The sequence below is a fragment of the Balaenoptera borealis genome (assembly GCF_965194805.1).
Source record: "Balaenoptera borealis genome assembly, chromosome: 14".
Lineage (NCBI taxonomy): Eukaryota > Metazoa > Chordata > Mammalia > Artiodactyla > Balaenopteridae > Balaenoptera > Balaenoptera borealis.
In genome coordinates this window covers 66,799,388-66,825,790 of record NC_138875.1, presented here as the reverse complement: position 1 = coordinate 66,825,790, position 26,403 = coordinate 66,799,388, and the positions used below count along the sequence as shown (strand labels likewise).

Below are 26,403 nucleotides of genomic sequence, written 5' to 3'. Positions count from 1 at the left end.
CGGGCACCTAGTGAGTAGAGGTCGGGACCTTGCTAAACACTCTACGATGCACAGGACTCACACACCACAGCAAAGGTTTATCTGGCCCCAAAAGTCAATGCCTTGGTTGAGAAACCCTGCCTTAGAGCAAACCACGGATACTCATCTTTAGCAGGTAACAGGGCATTTACTACCCACCTGTAAACCTACAGACTTCCCGACTTACACAGCTAATCCTGTGGCAGGAATGAAATAGATAGCGTGTGACCATCTGGTATTATCTAGGTTTGCCCCTCAAGTCACATGGGACAGTGCTAGAGACTGACATTTTCTATATTGGAGGTCTTTGGCAAGCCACCAGTTTTCTAACCTAAAAAGTCTAAGCAGCATTATTACAATACACATAATAACACGACAATTCTGCTTTTACAGAGAAATTAGATGTGGGAAAGGAGCTTATCTGACATCAGAAGCAAATGCTTTGAACACATCACATCTGCTGGTTCGACTGTCAAATCTTGACAGCTGGAGACGTAGGAAGGTAGACAGGAGCGAACAGACCAAAGTTACGGGCCTGCTGAGTCCTCGGGTCTAACCATAATACACTTCGTACTGCCCTGGGTCCAGGGATGTGTTCTAACACCCTCTCATCGAAAGACAAAGGAGAAGCCACAATGAGACGGTAGGAGGGGCGCAATCAGAGTAAAATCAAATCCCATAACTGGTGGGTGGGTGACTCACAGACTGGCGAACACTTATACCACAGAAGTCCGCCCACTGCAGTGAAGGTTCTGAGCCATCCCAGGGCTGAATCCCTGGCCATTTTCACTGCCAACCCTCATTCCTTTAGTGATCTAAACCAGAACTGTGGTCCTCAACATCTTACAGATTTTTTTTTTTTTTTGCCTTATCATACATCTCCTCTGCTAGAATGTCAGTCCCTTGGGGTGGAGATTTTTGTTTTGTTCACAGATGTATTTCCTGGCCTAGGGCAGTGGCCACCACATTTTAGGTGCTCCTGAAATATCTGTTGAATGAACCAGTGAATGAATGAGCCCACATCCTGACCACCATGTCACTTAGGACCTAAAAGACCTCAGAGTGTACTTGTCTTCTTACGTGCCTGGGGGCGTCCAGGTGAGGGAGGCTCACAGAGGTTTAGCTCCAGACAAGGCTTGTGTTGAATCTGCCTTCTGACACTCACCCTCTGGGTGATCTTAGACAAGCATCTCTACAAGCCTCTCTCTGGAACTCACTTTCCTCATCCTGGGGGGTAAGAATATCGACCTCCAAATACGTGACAGAATTCTACCAGACGTTGCACAAAGCTAAGAGCATGGGCCCTGCGTGGAGGGCAGACAGCATTCCTCCAGCCCCTGGAACGACAGGGATGATATTCTTCGTCGCATCCACAGCCTCGGCCTCATCAATGACATCACACCTGGCAGCTGACGACAAAGCTCCACAGGTACATCCTCTCACCCAATCACAGCAGTGGAAATTCTGGTGAAAGGGAGGCCAGGGCGAGCTCCAACCCCATTGTTCAAGACTACGTGAGATTTGTTGGTGCCACGTTGGTGAAACGACGAATAGCCGGACTTGAACTTGAGGCTGACACGTGCCAAACCCTGTGGTCTCTGATCCCACTGTCCCAGCTCGAAGTGTCCTTCTCCCCTCGCACTTTTCCTCCTGTCAATCCAGCCCATCACCCGGTGCCGGGGACGCTGCCTGCTCGGTACCTCCAGAGTCTGCCCACCTCCCCAGGGCAGGCAGCTCCGCTCTCACCTCCCTGGCCTCCTTCCTATCGTGTCTCCACACTGCAGCCTGGGTGAACTTTCTAGGACATGAATCTGACCATACCCCCTGCTGCCTAGAATCCTTCATGGCTTCTCATTGCTCTTGGGTTAAGACCAACGTTTTCTGTGAGGCCTGCAAGGGCTTGAGGTCTGAGCCCAGATGACATCTCCCACCTTGTCCTGTACTGCGCTCCCTGCTCTCTGTCACATTCACCGGCACACCTCTTCCCCTGAGGGCCCCCGGCTCCCAGAGGAATGAGGTCTGCCTGCTGCCCACCACCAAACCCCAGTCTGCCATCTCAGGCTCAGCGGCCACACATGCACTTATGTGTTAGCTTGTCATCTCCCCCATCCCCGACTCCCCCCAGCAAGGACACAGATCCCATCAGTGCGTTTGCCGCCATATAGCATGGTACCCAGCACACGGTAGCTGCTCAGGACACTTGAGGAACACATGAACGAATGAACACACAAATGAATGAAAGCTCACCCAGGCACATGCACAGACGTTTCTGCACTCAGACTCCCCCACCCTGCTGTGCAGGCCTTGTCAGGGCTTTGACAAAGACAGATTCTAACCCCAGCTGGACTCAGCACCCCGCCCCCTTTTGCTCCCTCACCTTCAGCTTCAGCACCTTTCTTCTCAAAGGCGGCACAGAGGCGCTCGAGCACCACGCCGTCCCCGGAGCCCTCCACCCGGACCTCCTCATCCAGGACCCAGAAGAGGCCCCTGGCATCCTCAGTACCTCCTCTGGCTGGCAAGCGGACCTGGCAGGAGATCAGGATACACTGAGGAGTCCTGATCCTCTGACGGAGGCCAGGCCCGGGTTTCTCTTCCCACCCGTGGGAGTCGGGGGACCTGCCTCCCAGGCACCACAGGCCTAGATCCACACTCCCTACACACCACACTCCCACTCACTGCAAGACTCTCAGTGTCGAAGCCACAAAACTAACAATCTCTTGGATACCAGGGGTCCAGATCCTGCCTCTGTCTTCATTTCCAGGGTGACCTTGGGCAACTTAACTGCACCTCTCTGAGCCTCATTTTTCCTCTTTTGCAAGATGGAGACTGGTAATCCTTTCCTCCGAGGGCTGTCGTGAGGGTTTAATAAGGGCAAGCACTCTGTAAACTATACATCTCTGGCTCCACACAGGCAGCTGGTCTATTCGTGCACAGCCAAACATGAAAGGATTAATCCCATCCGCATCACTTCCTCTTAGAAGTCTTTGTATTTTTTTAAACTAAAATCTTGAGGGAAAAAAAAAAAGTTCCCAAAGCATGTCTTAGAGAAGGTGAAGTTGGTTCAGTGGCACAGACGCGGAATTCTAAATCTAGCCACCAGTGTCAGAGACCATCCAGGCGACCCTGACGCTTTGCATACAGGAAACTGAAAGAGGTCCGGAGAGTCTGCGGGACTTATCCGAGGGCCCACAGTGGGCTGACACATCTGAAAATGGTGCCAAGTGGTTAAAGTGGGAATGTGATGCATACGATGGCCAACGGTCCCAGTGTGCCTGGGGCCAGGGGCTTCCCAGGACGTAAGGATTTCAGTGTTGAGGCCAGCAAAGTCCCTGGCAAACCAGCACAGTTGGTCACCCTAATTCAGGAATATTAGTCCACACCCCACTGAGAGGGGTCCAGAGAGGGGAAGGGGCACGTACAGGGTCACATAGAGAGGCCCAGGGGCAGAAGTGGACCTGGATCCCAGGTATCCTGAATCTTCACCTTGGCCTTATTTGCTGGGGTTGAAACCTACAGTCAGCCCATCCCCAGAAGCTAGCTGTTCCAGCCACTGCCCAGGGGTACCGGGGATACCATAGTCCTTCCCTCCTTGCACTGCCCGGGTGGTCCCTTCAGGCCTGCCCCTCCCAGGTGAGGAAGCAGGACAGGGATGGGGAACCAGCCTGAGAGGTGCCAGCAAGAAGCAGCAGCAGCAGGTGTGAAGGGCCGGCTGGGCTCACAGACTGAGAGAGCTTTGCAGGGGCAGGTACAGCCCGCTGTGAGCCCAGAGAAGCCAAGGGACCAGGACAAGGTGTCCAAGTGCAGGAGAAATGCAACCTGCGGGACACCTACTGTGGGCCACACACCCTGCAGGGGCTTTACGTGCCAGATACCACGGGCGTTCACGACAACCCAGGGGATACCATCTATCGTTCCCACTTGGGTGATGAGGAAGCTGAGGCTTGGAGAGGTTAAGTGACGTGCCCAAGGTCACCAAGATCGGACCGGAGCCCAGCAAGTTCCATGGCCCAAGTACTTTCACACCAAGATGCGCAATGGCCGAGGGCAGCTCTGGGAGACGGTTGAGCATAGGTGCAGATCTGGGGTCAGCACAGTGGGGTCTGGGGCTGGGGAAAGGGAGATAAAGACTCAGGTATCCCCCAATCTAAAGCCTGTCTGCCTCCAAGGAGCTCAAGAGCCTGGATCCACCATCACCCCCGCTCTCCATCCCCCAGGGGCCCCTACTGTCCCAGTCTCTGCTGGGCACAGCACCTTCGTCTGAACACCCCATCTTTCCAGGTGACAGTGGCTGGAGATCACTGGGCACCGGCCCTGGACTCCCCTCACCTCAGACCACAGCCCAGGTGTGGGTGCGTTCTAAGACGCAGACTCAGATTCGCAACCTGATGGGATGTAAATATTCTTTGCCCAGGCCACACCCCCCAGACCAATCAACGCAGAATCGGGGAGTGGGTCCCAGGCGTCAGTGTTTTTAACAATCCCTGGGTCACGCTAGGTGCAGGCAGCGTTGAGATCTAGTAGCTCAAAGGCTCAAATCTGCCAGGATTTCTAAAAAGGCTGTGCGGCATCTGAGAGGCCGTGTTACCTGCGAGGGACTCTGATCCACAGCAGCCACCGTGGTCCCCAGGGACGGCTCCGGGAGGTCAAACTGCACAGGAACATCTTCCTAGAAAGTCACAGAAGTTCAGCGTTAGCTCCTTCCATGAGCTGAAGGGGAAGAAGCTTCTGAAGGAGGAAAGAAAAGTGAGGACTTTCATCATCACACTTTGGCCATTTTTTATCATTATTTTTTAATTGTGGTAAGAGTAGACGTGGCATAAAATTTAACATTTAAATTACTTTTAAGTGCATGGTTCATTGGTGTAAAGTACATTCACACTGTTGTGTAACTGTCACTATCATCCATCTCCAAAACGTTTCTCACCTTGCAAAACTGAAACTCTGCACCCATTAAACACTAACTCCCCATTTCCCTCTCCCTATTTCTGTGTCTATGAATCTGACTACTATAAATATCTCGTATGAACAGAATCGTACAGGATTTGTCCTTTTGTGACTGGGTTATTGCACACTTAGCATAATGTCCTCAAGGTTCATCCAGTCATAGCATGTGTCAGAATTTCCTTCCTTTTTATGGTTGAATAATAGCCCCTTGTGTGAATAGATCACATTTCTTTATCCATTCATTCACTGATGGACACTTGGGTTGCTTCTACCTTTTGGCTATTACAAACGATACTGCTGTGAACATGGGCATACAAATATCTCTTCAAGACCTTGCTTGAAATTCTTTTGGGTAGATACCCAGAAGTGGAATTGCTGGATCAAATGATAGTTCTATTTTTAATTTTTTGAGAAAACACCATACTGTATCCCACAGCAGCTGCACCATTTTTATTGTGCACAAGGGTTCCAGCTTCTCTACATCCTCCCCAACACTTCTTACTTTTTTTAGTCTAGTGGGTGTGAAATGGTATCTCAATGTGGTTTTGATTTGCATTTCCCTGAACTAGTGATGCTGAACATCTTTTCGTGTATTTATGGACCATCTGTATATCTTCTTTGGAGAAATATCTATTCAACTCCTTTGCCCATTTTTAATCGGGTTCTTTATTTGTTTTTTTATCATCACCCCTTAGCCTTTGTGTGAGAAGAAAGGATACAGACCAGCATCCCAATAATATCCTGATATTGTTCCTCAGGGTGGTCAGCAATCATGGTGAGAGCTTTATCAGGAACTGATAATTCAGGGCAAACTTTTCTAATATTTACTGAGTACCTAATAAGTGCTGGGCTGAGTGCTGGGTGCTGGATGGGGCAAAAAAACTATGGATAATAACAGTTGGCATATAAAAGTAACCAGAAACATCCAGATAATGCTATGCTCAAAGATGTTCATCACAGTGTTGTTTATAACAGCATAAACGTGGAAATAACCCAGATGGCCAAAAGAGAGTTCAGATAGAATCAGACATAACCACAAACATGCATCCTTACTAAGAGCTGTGAATGGAGTGAGGAAATGTGAATAACATAATGCTACGAGGAAAAACACTACAAACTCGTGTGTACAGATGGATGGGAAATCTGTAGAGAAGACCATATATGGAAAAATGGCTGGTATAAGATACAGACAGTGGTAACAGTGGTTGCCTCTGGGTGGTGGGGCTAAAAGAGATTGTGTTTTCCGCTTCTTGACACTTATACGCACTTTCCAGTTTTTAAATAAAAAAATGTTTTACTTTGATCATCAGAAATAAGTGAAATATGATGGCTGCTACCATATGTGGAATGCCTAATACAGATTACGCATTTTCTATCCCACTTCATCAACTGCTCCAAATAGCGCCTTTAGGCAGTACGGTAAAAATGATCGTGAAAATAACCGCCACCTCTCCCCTTCCCCGTATCCACACTCTCTGTACAGATATGGAAGTTTCTCCCATCAAAAAGTGGACGCCATTTCCCCGCCCCGTGAGTCAGGGCTCAGCCTTGGACTTGCTGTGACCAACTGAATACAGCAGAGGTGACGTTGCCAGTTCCAAGTCTCGGTCCCAAGGGGCCCTGAGCACTCTTGCTCGCTCTCTTGGACCCCTGCCCAGTGCCACGAGAACAGCCTGAGCTAACCTGCTGGAGGACAGGGCAGTCCTGAAACACAGGTGAGTCATCCTAGCCAAAGGGCTGCCTGGATCAGCTCATGGCCAGCTGACCCCCAGACACAGGGGAGAGCCAGCCAAGAGCCACCTACCCAACCTGCCTCTGACCACAGGCACATGCTCTCCCAGCCAAGACCAGAAGAGCTACCTAGGCAACCCACAGACCTGCGAGCAATAACAAAAGGTTAGTTTTTAAGCTACTATGTGTTGGGATAGTTTATTATGCAGAATTATTGCGGGAAATGGTAACTGATACAGGAGTATTGCTATTTCTATTTTACATGTGATGAAATTGAGGTTCAGAGAGGGTGAGTGACTTTCCTAAGGCCACACAGCCAATAAGTGACAGAGTTAGAGTGAGACCCCAGGTCTCAGCAATGCCATGTGTTTAAGATTTATTCATATTGATGTTTTCATGTTTATTGCTGTGTGGGCTCCAACCAAAGAAATGACCATCATTTCAATACCCATTATCCTAGTAATAAACAATATGATCATTTCTCATATTTTGCCATTAGCACTTGCTAGAGCCAAAGGGGTCCCCTTCAGGGAGGAAGGAGGGAGCAGATGCTAGGGGGCGCCTGGGGTGCTGGCGATGTTCTCTCCTTTTATCCTGGGTGGTAGCTGCAATGAGTGTGCATGGTTGGACAAATTCACTAAGCTGTACACTTCTGATTCAGGCACTTATCTGTGTAAATGTTACAGTTCAAAAAATTTTTTTAAGTATAAGTAAAGGAGGGCAGGCAGGGACGTGCCTGTACAGGTTTCCTGGTTCACATATACAGAGTTTCTCCGGGGGGCCTCGTACAAAGGGAACTGCGGGCTTCCCTGGTGGCGCAGTGGTTGAGAATCTGTCTGCCAATGTAGGGGACACGGGTTCGAGCCCTGGTCTGGGAAGATCCCACATGCCACGGAGCAACTGGGCCCGTGAGCCACAATTACTGAGCCTGCGCGTCTGGAGCCTGTGCTCCGCAACAAGAGAGGCCGCGATGGTGAGAGGCCCGCGCACCGGAATGAAGAGTGGTCCCCACTTGCCGCAACTAGAGAAAGCCCTCGCACAGAAACGAAGACTCAACACAGTCATAAATAAATAAATAAATAAATAAAAGAACGTGAATTTCTTTAAAAAAAAAAGCAAACTGGGCTATTCATTTCAGTAACAGTCAAGTGGTCTTAGTTTGCATCCAATTTCCAATCAGTTAAAAAAAAAAAAAAAAAAAAAAAGAAAGGGAACTGCATCTTCACCTTTCCTAGATGCTCCCACATTATGATCCAAAAGGTGTGCAAACCCACTATTTTCACCCACAACCGGGCACGAAGGGCCTTCCACGGGGAAGATGCAAACTAACTGTTGGAGGAGGATTCAGCTTGGGTACGTGGGCGAGGAGGAAGAGGTCAGCACAAACAAGGGACAGCTGTGGGAGCGAGGCCTGGGGAACCCCAAGTTCTGGACTGTAAGGCGCAGGGGCCGTGGCTGGAGACTGGGCTGTAGAGGGAGACAGGGGAGCAGCAGAGGCCCAGGAGCCAGGCCTGGAGTTTGGGTTTTAATCATCGACGGACCAGACAGGATGAAGCTAAAACCTACCGGAGGACCAGACGACCACCCCCTCCCCTGCCCCGCCCAGCCTCACGCCCTCACTGAGGCCCTGCGAAGGCCCCGCCCCAGTCCAGCCATACCTCTCGGAATCGCTCCAGCGTTGAGACAAAGGTTCGCTGGTAGAAAAGCAGCTGCAAGCGCTCGTGAGCGTAATTGTGGCACAGCTCCTCAAAGGTGGCGGCCCGGCCTTTGACCTGGTGCCGGGGGTTCTGAAAGCCTGGAGAGTCCACCACCATGATGGAGGCCATGGAGAGGTGGTGGGAGGAGAAGAATCTGGGGGGAAAGGAGAGGGGCCCCGAGAGGACATGGACTCTTAGAACCCCGCTGGTCCAAGCCTCCCGCACCCCTGCATCGCAGAGATGGAGAAACCGGAGCAGCATGCTGAGCGGGTCTGCAGATCCAGCAGATCTCACCACTTGCAGGCTGTGTGACCCTGGGAAAGTTACTTAACCTCTCTGAGCATGGGTTTCCCCCACTGTTAAATGGTGGTAGGGATGAGTAGGATGACCCCAGGGGCTGCAGTAAGAAGAGAAGGAGTTGAAGTATGGAAAGTGCCTCCCATGGACACCGCAGGCCTTCAGGAAACCTGCTCTCTCTACCAGGCCCAGAGGAGAGAAATGACTTGCTTAAGGTCACACCACGAATTGGCTATAAAGTTAAGACTAGAGTCTCCTTTTCTTGCTTAGTGACACGCTGCTATAGAAAAACAATTTTGTTCAGTGCCTGCCTCAGTTTACAAAGATCTCTCAAGCCATCACCTCCTTGGAGCCTCTTGACAAATCTATCAGGGGGACAGAGAAGGGATTATTCACATCAAAAAGCAGGAGTTAAGAGACTCTGGAGAAAGTCACATGTGGGCTCCAACCCTCGCTCAGCCACGGAGGGGCTGTGTGTCTTGGGAGAGTTGCCTGACCTCTCTGAAACTCAGCTGTGAAAGGGCTAATGACGGAGATGAACTTAGAAGGCCGTTGGGAGGGTTGGATGTGGTAAGACATCCACGGCTCTGAACGTGGCAAAGCGGTAAGTGTTTTCTGCTATTATTATCATTAGCATGACCAGCTATACACTTTGGAGGGCCCTTAGTTTGAACCTGAGCTCTTTGCTGTTACTTGCTGAGGTTTTCCATCTGTAAAATGGGGCCAATAAAATCAGCCACCACATAGACATGCATGAAGATTAAATCAGTTGATGTTCAGAAAGCCAGACGCCTGCGAGGTGCTCATAAACGTGAGCACAGTGGGTATCGTTCTCACCGATACACCCACTTTATGGAGGCAGGCTCCCAGAGCCAACCAGGAAGCAGCTGCCCTCTGCAGGCTGAAGCAGCCGCCCTCCACTGGCAGCTCACCAATCAATACTTCTTCCCCTAAGCACGCATGATCCCCCTGGTTTCTAGATAATGTGTCTGTGGTCTCAGAGGGTAATTACTCCAGCAGCAAGAGAGGGAGCCGATTCTGTGTCTGTGGAGAACCCCACTTGCACTGTTGCTACACGCCAGCCTCATCCCCTTAACAGGATGTCAGAAGCCTAATTACGCCTCCTGCTTTCACAGAGGAGGGAGGGAAGCCCTTGGCCCAGCTCTGGTTTGGCCTCACTGGAACTGCTTAAAGATTCCCCAGGGCTCAGCAGCACTCAGCACGGTAGAGGACAGAGGCTCCCGGCCGTACTACCTGCAGATACCTGCAGTATTTTAGGATCACGATTAGGAAAAGTTGTTTACAGACACTACTTCTTTTTTTACTTTATTGTTTAATTTTTTAGTGATTTCTTTTAATCCTTGCAGTGACCCTGAAGGAAAGAGCCATTTTTACAGATGCAGAAGGGGAGGTCAGAGAGGTGAACTGATTCCCCAAAGTCACACAGCCCACGGGTGGCCAAGGTGGAATTTAAACCCAGCACCATAAGACATGGCTCAACAACCCCCTCTCCGGCTCAACAAAACTCCACTCTGCTAAACTCCCCGGGCTTGGGCTCGTTCATACACTGCAAAGAGGCCGCCTCTGTAACCGGGAGAAGGTTGCCATTACCTGTTGATGAGCGAGACCACGGCGGCAAAGACCTCTTGGTACAGGCCCAAGACCATGCCCTCCACACACTCCACTCCTGTCATCTTGAGCCCTACAGTGGGGAAGAGGGGGGGGTTGGCACCCCGTGGTCAGGACCTTGCCTGGGGCCGAGGACGTCGCTCCAATGCCATCACTACTGGCCTTAGCGCATCTTCCCCCAACACGCACACACACGTCCCCCTACTGCTGAAATTACTTACGTTCTTAGGACCAAGTTCAAGTGTCTTACCAAGTCTTCCAGGGTCCTGTGTAACCTGGCCCTACCTCCCTAACCTCCATTGTGATCTCCTGCTCAACCCTCAGGGCTCAACCCAATGTCACCTCCTCAGGGAAGCCTGCCTTGACCATCACCACCAACCCATTAAGCCAATTCCCAGGTCTACCTTGCTTTTTTGAAAATTTTATTTATTTTTCAAACTGAAGTAATGATTGACATACCAAAACACCTGTACATTTTTAATGTATACATCCTGATGAGTTTGAAGTATACACCCATGACACCATCACCATAAACACACCACAAACATAACCATCATCTCTAAAAGTTAATTCCCTCCCTCTTTGTGTGTGCGTGTGCGTGTGTGTGTGTGTGTGTGTGTGTGTGCGTGCGTGTGTATGCGTGCTCACGAGATAGGAACTTTTAACATAAGATTAACAAATTTTTAAGTATAGAATATGGTCTTGTTAACTATAGGGACTTTGCTGTACAGTAGAGATATTCATCTACTGATCATTTTATTCATCTACCCTGTAGGATTTATTCATCTTCAATAAAACTACGTGCCCTTTGATCAAAATGTCCCATTTCCCCCTCCCTCCACTGCCCTGGTAACCACCATTCTACTCTCTGCCTCTATGAGTTTGACTTTTTGAGATTTCTGATGTGAGTAGTATATTATTCAATAGTAAAAAAAAAAAAAAAAAAGGAAATCCTACCATTTGCTACAACACGGAGGATGAACCTGGAGGACGTCATGCTAAGTGAAGTAAACCGGACACAGGAGGACAGATCTACCCTGATTTTACAGCACTGACCACAGCACATATGTACTTTGTGGTTATTTCGTTAACCTGCATCTCCCCCACCCACCACCCAGGCAGGGAGCGCCCTGAGGATGAGGACTACCTCTGGGTTTGCTGGCTCCAAATCCCCAATTCCTGACACATAGTAGTTACTCAGTAAATATCTGTTGTTCCCTCTTTCTAGAGGGAAATTTGGCAATTTTATAGTAGAAGCCATAACATGTTCATATACTTGGACTTAATAACTTCACTCTTAGGATTTTATTCTAATGAAATAATTCAGAGAAACAAAGATTTCTAAGTATGTGTGGTCTCCCAATTGTTGCTTAAATTGGCAAAAAAAAATCACTTGTTTGAGACAACCTGAACATCCAACAATAGGAAATGGGTTAGATAATTTGTAGTCCATCCATACAAAGGAATATTTAAAGTCAGGTCTAGAAGAATACTGAATGAGATGGAAAAGTGCCTGCCTATAGTGTTAGGAGGAATAAAAAAAGCTTAGAAAATTATTATAATGGCGGCCCCAATTTTGTACAAACACACACACTGGTCCCATTAGAACAGCCAGCCTTGATTAGGGGTCACTGAGCAAAGCGGGATAAGGAGTGGAGGGCTCAGATCACAAATATTGACCCTTAGGTTTTGGTTCCATCCACAGGACTGGAAACACAATTTCCAAATCTGCACGCACTAGTGCCTAGAGAAACAGTTCTGCTTGCACATTCCAGGCAGCCCACTGCAACCCCAAAGCATTTCCCGTCCCTGCTTTAACTCTGCCCCCAACCTGGGTCGTTGCTGGGCAACCCACAGCCTCCCAGCATCTCTCATAAGCTTGCCGGTCCCCTGCCTGCTTAACGTCTACCCTTGAGACCTCAGCCTGAGAGGGTGACTCAGCTTCACCAAGCAGCGTGTGCATGCATCTGTGCTCGTGTGTGCGTGTGTGCATATGTGCATTGTGTGCATGTGATGGTGCACGCACATGCATGTGTGCGCATGCCTGTGCATGGTATGTGTGTGTGCCTGTGTCCGAGAGGAACTGTAACCATTAAGCAGACCCCAGCTTACACCAGGGCACAGACCTGGAAGGCAGTGGAGTCTCAGTGACATCAGCCATCAAGCTGAAGTCCCTGGCAGGTGGAGCAGCCACGGGAATCCGAGGGGTCTCTAAGAGATGGACCCCAAAACCACAGTTCCAAACACTGCTACCCACTAAGCCCAGACTCTGTGGTCTCTGGGAGAGCTACTCTTAGAGAGTTTTCAGTGAACCCTGGGGCTCCAAGGGGTCCCTCCGCCCTCACCTTCTGCAGCCAAAGCATCTGGCTGCAGAGGCTGCGGACTTGGCACTCAGCAGACCTCACTCTAGCAGGTGCAGTACAAAGCTCCTGTTTTTCCCCCGGGTCTTTTCAAGCACTCCCATTCCTCCTGCTGCTCAGGCCAAAGTCCTAGAAGGTGTCCTGGCCCCTCGCTTCCACCTAGGGCCCATGCCATCAGCTCTAACTGTAAACTAGACCTTGAACTGGTCCACCTCATCCCATCTGTTCCCACCTCCATCACCTCACCAAGGTGACTTGTACCCATTCCCACTCATTCCCTGATCTTCCTCCAGGCTGAGCTTCATGAAGAATAAAACAAATCATGCCATTCCCCTGCCTGTGTGCCTCCACGGTTTCCCTTGGTCTGAGCAGAAAACCCCTAGTTTACAGACTATTATGTGAGCTGACCCCACTGAGCTCTCCAACCTTATCTACTGTCCTCCCAGCTGGGCCAACCATCCTGGCCTTACTTCTGTTCCTCAAAGTGGAAGGTGAGTCTTCTGTCTACAGTGTAGGGGCTCAGCAGATACAATGTCCACTGGAAACGCGTTGGTCCCTTGGCACCAACCACAGCATCCCCTCTTTGCAGCACAGGGCCCCCTCCTGGGTTTCAGCAGCCTTTGACCCCTGGGCAGAGCTAACTATCTGACCATAAGCACGGTGCCAGAAGGAGCCAAGTCCATTTCCAGGGGAGTGGCTTCCCTTGCACCTAGAAGGTCTGCACACCGTAGACCCTCAGGAAATCCTCGATGGATAGTGAAAGGATGCTGGTGTGTCCCCAGGGGCTGGCCCGCAGGGACACAACCCACCCAGAGAGGCAGCAGTGAGGTACCTGAGCTGGCCTCCTCATCCTCCGGGCCCCGGCGGCTTGGCCCAGACGTCACTTGCTCAATGATCTGTCGCAGGTGGTGCTTGAAGGTGGCCGTGTTCAGGTCCTCATACTCACAGCCCAGGGCCTCTGCTGCGTGGTTGGCCGACTCGAAGTGCATGAACTGCTTCCGGCCCACTGTGCAGGGGACAGAGCAGAAGGAGGGTGGTGAGGTCCCGGGCAGGTGGTGGGCGGGCGACCAAGAACACCTCGGAGAATCTCGCCACCTCCCACCCTCAGCAAGAGCCTGAACAACTGCCCAGGCCTGAGCCCCCAGCTGATGGCCCTGGGCAGGAGATGCTTTCCCAAGAGACAAGTTTGTCCCATTTCCCTGCCATTTGCATTGCTCACTTTCCCAAAGCAATTAAAAATATCATGGGGAACACTCTAACATGGGACTGGGGAATGGTCAGTAAGAGTATGACTTACCCACCCACATACCCACTGACCTATCCAACCACCACCCCTGCCACCCACTAACCTAGCCACTCAACTACCCACCCAGCCACATATCCAACCATCTAACCACCCTCCTCTTTATTCCATACATATTTCTGGAGCTCTTACTATGGGACAGGCACTGTGTCAGCCTCTGGGAAATCGGTGATGAGCAAGACAGACAAAGTGTCTGCCCTCACGGAGCTTACAGTCTTTTGAGAGAGGGAGACAATAAACAAGTAAGCAAATAAATAAATATTTCAGGTGATGAAATTATAAAGTTGTTTTTTCCCTCTAAGGAGAAAAATAAAACAGGGTGATGGGGTCAAGAGAAACCGAGGGACTGGCTATGGATGCATGGTGGTCAGAGGCGGCTCTACACGAGGATGTGATAGGTGGACTGGGGGTATGAAAGGTGAGAAGGAGCTGGCCACACACAGAGCCAGGGAAGCGCTTTAGAGGCAGAAGGAGGAGGTGGTGCAAAGGCCCTGAGGCAGGAATGAGCATGATGTGTTAGGGAAGTGCCAAGAAGGTCAGCGTGGCTGGGATGTAAGCGGGGAGGGGAGTAACCAGACGAGGTTGGAGAAGCAATGGGGAACCTCTCTGTGGACTATTATAATGCCACTTAATATCAGCAACAAAGACCGTACAACATGGTCAATTCTTATAATCAAAATGTTAAATGAAATGGGCTAGAAAATCACGCCACAGTATGACATCAATTGTGTAAATCACTCTAAACTACTATTAAAAAAAATAACAAAAAGGAAATATATCCCAATACGGAACAATCACAGGGTAGGGGAATTTTTTATTTTCCAAACTTTCTGCGGTGGTTCTGCACTAACTTTGTAATCCAAATTTTAAAAAATAATGACTTATTAAAGCAAACACTAGTTCCATCCTTAAGTAATTTTCTCCCAACTCCTATCTTCCCATAAATGTGTTTCCTTCTTTGAAATAAGAATCACAGCTGCCAACAGAGATTTCTCAATCCGTGAGAAAGAGATCATAAGGGCCCAATTCTTCAAACAGACATCTTAAAGAATCTGCCTGGTTTAAGAAAAATTAGGAAATTTGGAAAAAGACTTTATCTGGGGCCTTGACAATACCCAAGAAGAAGGAGCTCTGGCCACTGCTTATCAAGTCCTCCTACATGCCAGTTATTCAGCACTGATTATCTCAAGAACAGCGTTTTATTACCTCCATTTTAGAGATTGAATCTCAGCTTTATCAGAGAGGTTACATGGCTAGTAAAAAAGTCCTGCCACTTTATTTTTATTTTTTTAGTTAATTAATTTTTTTTTTTTTTTGGCTGCATTGGGTCTTCGTTGCTGCGCGCAGGCTTTCTCTAGTTGCGGTGAACAGGGCCTACTCTTCGTTGCGGTGCTTGGACTTCTCATTGCAGTGGCTTCTCTTGTTGCGGAGCATGGGCTTTAGGTGCATGGGCTTCAGTAGCTGCAACATATGGGTTCAGTAGTTGCGGCACGCGGGCCCTAGAGCATGCAGGCTTCAGGAGTTGCGGCACGTGGGCCCTACAGTGCGTGGGCTTCAGTAATTGTAGCTCACGGGCTCTAGAGCGCATGCTCAGTAGCTGTGACGCATGGGCTTAGTTGCTCTGCAGCATGTGGGATCTTCCCGGACCAGGGATCGAACCCATGTCCCCTGCATTGGCAGGCAGATTCTTAACCACTGAGCCACCAGGAAAGTCCCCTGCCACTTTAAAAAATGGTGAAGAAGGTAACGATGGTGGTGATGACGTGGTGATGATGGTGGAGGTGATAGTGGAGATGATGAGATGATGATGATGACGGTGGTGATGGTGATGATAGCAGTTACCACTCACTGACCCCATTTTATTCAACATGTCATCTTTGTTCAGCTCATGGGTTTTGGAGTCAGAAAGCCTGTCTTGGAGTTCCAGGTGTGACACAGAAAAAAACTCAATACATGCAAGTTGTAATTACTTATTATTATTATTATTACTATTACTGAATCTTCACAAAAGTCCTCGAAAGCAGTATTATTCCCATTTTACAGATGAGAAAACTGATTCGGAAAACTCACCAGAAATCAGGCTAAGTGGAAGAACTATTTCCCCAAAATCAATCCTTCCAATGTCACCTTTAGGAAATTTGTCAAAGCCTTGTGTCCCTAGATAAGACTTTCTTTTAAATGGAATCACTAGTCTTTTTCATGTACATAAATACCTTGTGAAAGGAAATGTTATAGCACTAACTTAAACAAGAACCCATTTGTTGAAGGAGGTCCTTGAGAGAATATGACCACCAGGTGACCTGCGAGCTGGCCCTGGGCAATTAGAAACTCCTCACCCCCTCCCCTGCCCTTGGAATATACATCCAGCCCCTCCCCCACTCCCACGGTGGGAGCTGTTACAAGGACACAGCCTTGAGAGAGCGCGGTGTTACTGAGACCATCCAGAAGGTCTCTGTGACTGAGCCCAGTTCCGGCCTCTATAAACTTTAAGACTCTGGCGGGCGGGGGTGGAGACCTACCCTTCTTGCAGCATCCAAGACAAGCCCTGTATGTCAGTTCCCTTGCGTATTACACCTGCCACCCACCAATCTGGAGTGGCTGCCTCTTTCTTCAGTCTCTCCCTGCTCTCCACCACAGTGGGGGCCAGTTTCTGAACCAACACTGTTATCACTTGTCACAAATAGAAAGTAGAAACAAATACAATATGCGTACAGAAATACCATTAGATTCTAATTAGATACAGTTACCTGGGAGTCTGAGGTCTGCTTTCTCTTTGTTGAAAAATGGAGATTAGCAAGTATTACAGAGAGGAGTTAAAGGCTACTAGCCCTGAATGAGATTTCCTTCTTCCTGTGATGGGGTTGAAAGTGAATTAAACAGGAGATGACTGTCTAGGTGGGCAACATCCTGCCCCTCTCCTGCCCCGTCACCTTCACTGCCACCCTCTGAAACAGTCTCCCACACTCTGCCCACAGTGACCTATAGCCTGGCTGAGCTGGGGAGAGCTCAGGAAGGGGCTAGGCAATGGTTGTTTCTGAAAAGAGGAGCAGGAAGTGGACTGGGCAGGACTCTCGAGGTCCCGCCTGACTTAAGGGGCATATTTCCAAATGCGCTGAGCAGCAGCCCGCTGGTGAAACCCAGGAGGCACATGGGAGCTCTGCCGGGAAAATGTATTTCTGCTTCCAGCTCCCGAAGGCTGGCCAGGCACCAAATCCAACCCCATGGGCCCCTCCGTCTTCGTCCAGACCTGCGTGGAGGCCACGCCTTCTCAGTGGAGGCTGAGAGCCCTGGGGCAGCACCTGCGGTGAGGAGAAAGGGGACTGGGCAGGAACACAGGCACCGGAGCAGACAGGGTCTGCGTCCCGTTCCCGTCATTCCCAGCTGGCAGCCCTTGGACCAGTCTCACAGCCTTTTTGAGCCTCAGTTTCTTCATCTGCAAAACGGAGTCATAAAACCTCAAACACCTCTTCGCTGGGCTGCAAGGACTGGGCGAGATGGTGGCACGTGAGGTTCTCAGCAGAGCACCTGGCCCTGAGAAGGTGCTGAACAAATCTGAATTCCCTTCTCCACCTGCAAAACCAAAGAGGGCACCATTCACCCCAACCCGGATTGCCCCGTCCTGGGGCTGCAGGGACTCCTCCAGCAGATGTGTCTGTTGCTTCACGGAGAGCGTGTGTAGAAGGGATAGCGAACTGGTGAACTCCAGATGCCGGTCACGCCCAGGGACTCTGAGCCCACTGAGGTCGTTTCTCCTCCAAGGAAAGGCGGACACACGCTGGGCTCAGCACTTCCCACCAACCTACCCAAAGCCGGGGACAGAGCTATCCTCGGAATGCCACTGAGGTCGGAGATGCCAGTACGCAGAGGGCTCCAGTCCCCGTGAAGCCACCACCAAACGAACGAGGACAGCCACCAAGCAGGGAGCGTGTGCCGTGTGCCAGGCACTGTGCCAGCACTTCCCCCGCCTCCTCGCTTTCCTCTTCTAAGCCCCTGAGATCATTCAGATATGGAACGGGGTAGGTAAGGTCTCATCTCCTGTCCAAGGTGGTTCCAGGAGGGAGGGGCAGTGGGGGAGCCCCACCCTCCCGTGCTGATGTCACACCGTGTGCAGCCGCCCGCTGTTCTGTGCCAGCAGAGGTCTGTGTGATCACTGCTCTGGCCTAAGAGAGCTGGCACCAGGAAGCGTTCAATAAACATTAATATGGTGAGTGATGAAATGAAACAAGAAGTGAACGACGAAATTAACATTTCTCACTGATGGCCAGCCCTGCCCAAAGTGGCAGATCTCCAAGATTTGGGAGAGAGAAACACTGTGTTTCCCTCTCCCCCACAAACCAGCCCATCTGAACCTTAGAGCTGCCTTCTCTAACAGGAAAGGTCAAATAGAAGATAAAACAAAAGGGAGAGAGGCAGAGAGACACAGAGAGACACAGAGAGACACAGAGAGGGAGAGGCAACAAGCCAGAGATGGAAACAGAGAGACAGGACCAAAAAAACCTTGGAGGGGAGGGTCTGTGGATTTTTCCCAGCCTCGTAGCCCACCCCATAGGGGATCACACACTCTATCAGGATGCTTTCTTGCCATACAGCAGGAGGCGAGGAGGCTGTGCCCAGAATGATCCCAACGCCAAGTGCAGAGATCATTTCAGGCAGGTGCGTTTGGCTGCAGCCATGCTGCTGGTCACTGGTGGGAAACAGGACCCCGTAGCAGGCGGGCCCAGGGTTCGGCTCTGCGATGGGCTTTCATGCACACCATCTAGGAATCCTCTGCCTCCTCTTCTGCAAACACCACACAAGGACATGTGATGGTGACCCACAGGAAATGCTCCCTGGTGCCCCACCCGTCACCTATCCTCTGTCTCACCCATCCAAGAAAAAAGAATCAGAACGCAAATGCCCAACAGTATTACAAAGGTGACCTTAACATCACAGCATCAGACAGCAGCACCTACAGTACCCCTTCCCAGGGCCAGGCACTGGGCTTGAGCACTGGACACCGCTGCCTCATTTAACCCTCCCTGCAGCCCTACGAGGTCAATGCTAATATCGCCCCTTGACCTATGAGAACACTGAGCCGCAGAGAGGGTGACCTTCCAAGGTCATGCAGCTGGTAAGTGGCAGAGGCAGGATTTGAACTCAAGCCTTCTCACTCCAGCTCTCAATATGCTAACCATGGGCCCATGCAGAGGAGCTTTCTCTCATAAGGGGGTATTGTTCTGAAACCAGAGTCTAAGGTGAAATATCAAGTACCCTTAAAATTACCCTTGAGGATCTCTTAAATTGTACAGTACTGTAGCATATTTCCCTAAGTCCAACACTGCCAGCTTCCCCTCCAGTGGAACACCAAAGGAAATGGGTGGCTTGCCTTTAGGGCCCATGACATATGAAAAAATATGTATCTGTAACCACTGGCCTCACATTTGCCTTTGCGTGGCTGGATTTACATAAATACAATGCATGTCTGATAAGACCGCCCACTCTTGAAACAGTTCTATATTAAAGAACTACTTGCAAATACCAGTTCTATTATTATGCTCAGTAGCAAATGGCCCATGCACCTCGCCATGGCCTGGAGGATGCACACCTGGACGTGTCTATACGGAGCGGGAGGACGCTTGTATGACCTTGGCTGATCTCCCAACTGCCTTGCGAGGTCTGCAGGCTGAATACTGTTAGGCCTGATTTATAGTAGAGGCCACCAAGACCCAGAAAGGGACACCGCCCTGCCTTGGGTCACACAGCTGGTAAACGGCTGAGCTAGAACTTGAGTCTAGGTCCCCGGACCCCCAGGTCATATCATGGGGTTAAGGGCGGCTCTGGTACTCCCAATATCCCACGTTAGACCCAGCTTGAGCACACACGTGGGCTGTAGGTCAGGTCAAAAGGAAACAGGGGCAGACTTCAGAAGGCAACAGGGTGGGCGGACCAGAGCAGGGCTGTTGCTTCTCCACAGTACCCCCTGGCACTCACTGTGCACCTTACAGCTGAGGGCCTTCTCTCGTACTGGCATTTGCTGCAGAACAGGGCATGGGAGGATGTGGCACGGATTAACATTCCCGGCCTTCAAGCAGCGACGAAGGTAAGGCCCTCCGAGTGTGGTAACTCGGGTGCGTGCTCTATGCTGCCCCCCAGAGGTCCCTAGTGGGATGGAGCCCCAGTTGCCCACAGCGGCAGCCGGTTTTGGTGACACTCTTTTTGGCTGCCTTCCTTCCCTACTTCTCTTCCTCACGCCCCTCCCAGGACTTCCTGGGATCACCTCCCACATGAAAGTCTACCCCTTGAACCCTTGTCTCAGCAGCTGCACCCATTTAAAGTGCCAAGGCTCAGAGAGGGCCTCAGAAGGTTCTCTGAAAGGGAGCCAAGTTCTTGGCACGCTGCTCTGTTGTGTGTGCGCCTTTGTCTATCATTCAGAAGCCATCTGCACATCTGAGGTGAGGCCTGGCCCCAGCCAATGTGCTACCAAGGGCAGGGCTGAGTCAGAAACTCCCCGGGTGCCCAAAGGGATATGGAGCGGGGCACAGAAGCCACACGGCTGGGGCTCAGAGTTTCCCAAAGGGGCTCCTCATAGTAGTTGTTCCATGGAACGTTCATCAGCGTCACGGGGGAAAATGAATTCTGCATTATACCAATGTGGGCATCGCTTTGGTGAAACAAGTTTCTTAACTTTGGGTCATCTCAGAGCCTTTAAAGTATTATCATATAAAGCTCCAAGAAGGGGATGTTCTGTTCAGACTTATTTGGCCTTGGAATGCTTTTATAGAGTATCTTGATCTAATGTCCCAGGAGACACCGGTTTAGGAAATACTGGCTTAGCTCAGAGAGCCCTCGATTAACCAGGTGACTGCGGGCAAACTGCTTTACCTGAGTCACTTGCCCAAGATCACTCTGCCGGTAAGAGGCAGGCAGGGATTTGAATAGAAGAATGAATAAAGGAGGAACGAGAAAAAGAAAAAAGAAAAAAGGAAGGAGTAAGGGAAAGTTATGGAACTGTAGTTTCTGAGCTGCTCAGATCCACCTGCAAAGGTAGGTTTTCCCCTTTATGCTCAATACAAAAAAAAAACCGAGAAAGAGAGAAAGAGGAAAAAATAACATGACCGTTCTCCCCTCATGCACCGTGAGTTCAATTGCTATCAATTACTGTGACCTCCTGCATTTATTAATAACCAAGTTATTTCTCCTTCCGACAGTAGCCATGCTGCTGCTGAACTACTGAACGTGATGTGACTTATTTATAACGCCGGCACTCCCGGTTCACATTTCCTCACACAGAGGTTTACAGTTCGGAGGCCTATGAAGGAGGAGGCCACCTGCAGGGAACAGACAAGCCTAAAAGGCTGTGGGTGCTACGAGAAAAGGCAGCGCTCCAGAAACAAACTGCGCAGGTTCAAATCCCACCCCTGCTGCCAAAAGCCACGTGATGTTGGCGAAAACTGTCACCTCTTTGAGCCTCAGTTTCCTCCCCTGTAAAATGGGACTCTACCCCATGGAGTCCTCGTGAAGCGTCAGCGTGGTTCCAGGTGCAGATCGCTTAGCACAGGATCTGCTGGATAAATGTCTAGAATTATGATCACACTCTGAGAATTCTGCCCAGGGGCGTCAGGTCAAGTTCAATTTCTGGGATCCTGGAAAATGGGACTGTCTTAAAGGCCAAAACTTTGAGTCTCTTCCTGCATCTTAGGGCTCCCACCTGTTCCTGCTGCCCCCGGGTGCCACGCAGCCCTGCAAACCTGGACAGACCCTAGAGAAAGTCACCTGTCCATCTGCAGTCAGCGCACCCCGTAAGGCCTGGCCAACAAGCCGTCAATAAATCGCTGCTGAGTCACGCATAATCCAACATAAATCACTGCTCACGCCCTATCAACTGGAAAGACAACACTTGGACCACCCCTGATGCTCTAGCGTTCTGGACAAAGAGGGCTTGCTGGACAAATCAGCTGGGGCAGCATCCAATTAAACCAACCAAAATGGGCTGCTTCCCTGCAGGACTGCTCTAACCTTGAGTATGCCAATGTGCATCGGGAGTTGACAGGAGAAGGGGAGCATGGGTAGGGGTCTCCTGGACTAATTTGATCAAGAGGCTTAAGGAGAAAGGCGTGGCATCTTTGGGATGGTGGGCAGTTGTGGAAAGAACCAGAGGCTGGACATCCAAAGGCAGTTTCCGCCTGGTTGCAAGATCTCAAACAGGAAATCTCACCTCTCTGAGCCTCAGTTTCCACATCTGTACAATGGGATGGTTCCTCTCCCAATGGGTCATTATAAGGATGAAACAAGACACTGGGTGTGAAACTGCCTGGGAGTGTCCCCAGAGCAGGTAATCCGACCTGAGAAGCAGAGTCACCAGGGAGACCTCAGTCGAAGGCGTCACTCATCACCTGGGGGAACTGCAGGAGCAAAGGCTCAGGGGTGGGACCAACAGCCAGTGAGTGACCTGTGTGAGGTCACACAGCTAGTGAGGCAGAAGCCAGGATTAAACCCAGCTCTGGCTGGCCCCCAGTCCAACATTCTTTCCATATTCAAGGGTCCCTCACCAAGGTAGACTGAGCAGGGGTCCCTCAACTTATCACACTGTCTCCTTTGAAGCTGGGGCCCAAGGGAAGCCCAGGAACAACAGCTGGTGTTTCCGGAGTACTCACCACATGCCTGGCCCTGTGCTAAGCACTTAATCTCATCAGTGTAAGAACCATATGAAAAGGTATGATGACTAATTCCCCATTTATTGATGACACTGTGGACCATCCAGCAGAACGTGGCATGAAGAATAGGGAGAAAGGCCTCAAAGACAGAACTCCTCGGTCCCAAATTGAGCTCCTCCCCTTCCTGAGTCCAGGACCTTAGATAATTGCCTTTATCTCTCTGAGCCTCCACTGACTCACCCATAAGATGGGTATAACCCACCACATAGAGTAAACAAGGATTAAATGGAATAACCATGCACAGCACTTGAATCAAGCCTGGCAGAGAGCAGATTCTCAGTAAACAGTAACAGCTACTAATCCCATCATTAGCATCATCATCATTGCTGTCAGCAGTATTGTTACGCTCTGTCACTGAAGGGTGAGACGTGCATGTACGGTGAGGTCCTCACTGAGTCACAGCCTCCTGGAGTCTCTGATGAGCAAGGCTAAACGAGACGCCAGAGAGTGTCCATCATCCCCACTGGGCAAGTCCTTTCCCCTCTCTGAGCCTCAGTTTCCTCATCTGTAAAATGGGGTAATGGTGCCTACTCCAGGGGATCATTGAGATGGCCAAAGCTCTTAGAATAGTACCTGCACCTTGTAAGCACTGGATAAATGTCAGCTGCTGTTATTACTTACGGGAAACAGAGGCCAGAAAGAGGGGAGGGGCTTTTGCAGGGCCATCCAGCAAGAGTGGCTAAGCCAACCTGAAGTCGGGTCTCTCGGGGGTTCCATCCTCCTCCCCCTGCCCTCCTGAAGCCCGGGGCTGCCGGCAGGGAAGCCTTCTAGCATCAGCCACTTCAGGGGTTTGTGGCTTTTATAATATAACTGTTTACATCCCACAGCCGCCATTCCAGCTTAACAAATGAATTCAATATGCTTAGAAAATGCAGAATCAATCCTTGCCTGTGGCCCAGAATAGGCCCGGCTGCGGCAGCTGTCGGGCAGGGAGCCAAGCCACCAGCTGGGGGCCTGTGGGCGCGGGAAGGCAGGCGGAGGACAGGGCCCAGGCAGGGACCAGCCTCGGGGGTGTGGGGCCTGCTCCAGGGCCACGTGGTAATCCTCTCTCAATCCCGCAGCACCGGTGCCGGGGTCTGAGGTTGGCGCCTCGCAGATGGGGACACGGAGGCCCCAGGCCTTGCTCGGGCCACCACACCTCTGCTCTCCGAGGCTCTTCTGTCTGGAGCATCCTCCCTGATTTCCGCTCTGTTTGGGAGATTCGGGTCAAGGGTCCCAGGCCCTAGGACCCCTTGGGCGCCCCGCCTGACCCCTCTGAACTTTGGGTGTCTCCTGCCTAGAATTTTCTCCTGGCGTCTCCAACGTGCCTGTCTGGGTCTCCCTCCCTTGATCAGAAGGAAGTTTTGTCTTGGAATGTAAGAACGGCGTTGCCGAGGGCCTACCATCCAATAGGCATAGAGGAGAAGAAGAAAAGGAAGAGAGAAGGAGGGAGAGGAGAGAGAGGAAGGAGAGCAGTAAGGGGGGAGCGGAGGGGGAAGAGGGTGAGTGGGGGAGGAGGAGGAGGATGAAGAAAAGGAGGCCGTGGGGGTGGGGGGAGGGGGGAGGATGGAGCAGCATGAACGTAGCCACGGCCCAGGTGTTCAGAGATCCAGACTCCAGTCTCACATCCCCCCCAGGCTTGTGAGGCTGCAGTGAGCCGACCCTTGTGAATACAGGCAGGGGAATCGAGGAGAGCAGAGTTTGTTCAAGCCTGGCACTAGAAGCGACTCAGGATGAGCAAAGGGGGAATATATGGTGACCTGCAGAGGTACTAGACAGAAGGCTTGCCCCCTGGACACCGTCATCCCAGGAATTATCCCAGGATATAGCACCCCTCAGCCTGTGCACCAGCTGCAGAAGGAATAAGCATGGGAGCTAGGCTCAGAGAGGCAGAGCAGTGCCCTAGTTGGTTGGCAACACCGAAGTTGAAGGGGAGCCACCAGAGCATGGTATTTCCTACCCCTCCTTAAAAAAAACAACAAACTACCTTACAAACATCAGAATGGCAAAAATCAGAATAAAGGAAAATACCATGTGTTGGTGAGAATGTGGGAAAATGGGAACCCCCACAACAGTGATGAGCAAGAGGACAGTGGATCGCAGCCGTTTTCAAGAGCGATCCGGCAGCACTTAGCGGTCTTATGTAAATGTAAGCCCAGAAATCCTGGGACTAATGATATTACCCAGGTTTCATGACTGCACAGAAAGAATGCGTGAATAAATGAATGCTAGAAAAATGCACCAGAGAACACCTGTGGATGCTCACCCCTGCCTTAATGTATATGGGGACAAAGAACCACCCTAGGACCAGCAACAGCAGCAAGGCCTACAAGAAACCAAGAACAGCGTGGAAATTAGAGAGGCTTGGCTTGTGGGCTTTTTCACTTCATGACCTCTGAGTCTGAAAATAAAATGCTTACTTGGATCCTGTCCCACTCAACCAATTATGATCCCAAGACAGCTGTGGGTCCCTTACCTCTGTTTCCGTGATTCAGAGGTCACCATTTCCTGGGGCTTAGGATGTGACAAAAGATGTATGGTGAAAAGTGGACAAAGAGTAAGAGATATGAGCCCAGCTGGACCACTAGAAGGTCATACAATCTTTGCCAAAAGGAATTATTCTTGAATGTCAGGAATTTCTTTCTCAAACCAATGAGAAAGAAATTTAGAGATAGAAGAATATTCCCAGTGACTGCCCCCAAGTCTTGCCATATATAATAATGATAATAGTATAATCTTACATGACTATTGATGTTTGCAAAGAGCCTTCACGTATATCACTCATGCTGTTCTTACAACACCAGGTGAGGCAGATGTGATAAGCACGGTTATTCTTGTTTTATGGAGGGGTAACCCAAGCCTCGCAGAGATTAAGGAAGCCCAAGGTCACAGGCTAAAAGAGCCAGGCTCTCAGCAACCTGTTAATCACACCCACTGCGGCCATAGGGTATTTTGTCCACACTTCTGGAGGCTGGCCCCTTTGTGGAGTGCATGGCACTACCAAAACAAAACTCGGACCACAGGGCATGTGTGGAGGCTGGGTCCATTCTGGAGTCTCTGATACTACTAAAGTAAAACTAGGGGCAAAATCTTCAACAAGGGAGGGGCACAGTTATTTGTGCTGACATAAGGTCACTCTCTGAGTCTATCCAGGGATGGTCTGTTTATACATTTGCTATGATCCAACTTTCTTCCACATAAGCATCTCCCTCCGACTGATAGGCATATATATGCACGTGTAAACACTAGAAAGGATAAGAGAATAGACCTGAAAAAACTCAGTCAACTCAAGAAATATTTATAGCATGTGCTCAGTCAAATGCTGGATGATGGGGTAGTGTGAGTGACACGAGAGGAGATGGTCCCTAGTACTTAAGGAACTTAGGATCTAATTAAGAAGACACAGCTTCTACTGGTGAGATGGCAGTAGAACAATTAGGAACTTAATCACCAAGTCTTGAAGTTTCGATCTACTAGCTCTAAATCATTCACTCCTTACTATGCTATCACTTCCTTGGTCAATTTCTACTCATCCATCTGGCATCAGCCCCAGGAAGCTCCCCGGACATGTGCCAAGTCCCAGCCACCACCTAGGATGGATGTTCCTTCTGTGCGAGGTCTCTCAACACTGCATGCATACTTCTCTCCTTGTAGTTTCTACACTGTAGTGAATGTTTATCTGTCTCTCTCACTGCGATGTAAGTTTCTCAAAAGAAGGGATCATTACTTTTACATTTTTAAATTTCCTGCAT

The 26,403-nt window shown here is 50.2% G+C and overlaps 2 protein-coding genes across 2 annotated transcripts in view; both read right to left on the bottom strand.

Annotated features, from left to right (window-relative positions):
* Positions 1 to 26,403, bottom strand: part of LOC309611118 (zinc finger protein 280A-like) — a 157,664-nt gene that overhangs the window by 36,660 nt on the left and 94,601 nt on the right. The gene's annotated exons all lie outside the window — the stretch shown is intronic.
* Positions 1 to 26,403, bottom strand: part of LOC309610706 (unconventional myosin-XVIIIb-like) — a gene marked incomplete at its 3' end in the record, with an annotated part of 30,262 nt that overhangs the window by 2,112 nt on the left and 1,747 nt on the right. The window contains exons 2-6 of the mRNA XM_082353899.1: positions 13,509 to 13,682; positions 10,299 to 10,389; positions 8,352 to 8,544; positions 4,604 to 4,684; positions 2,396 to 2,543 (exon numbers count right to left, since the gene is read on the bottom strand). Of these exons, the coding sequence (XP_082210025.1) occupies positions 2,396 to 2,543; positions 4,604 to 4,684; positions 8,352 to 8,544; positions 10,299 to 10,389; positions 13,509 to 13,682 (687 nt within the window). The remainder of the gene's footprint in view (positions 1 to 2,395; positions 2,544 to 4,603; positions 4,685 to 8,351; positions 8,545 to 10,298; positions 10,390 to 13,508; positions 13,683 to 26,403) is intronic.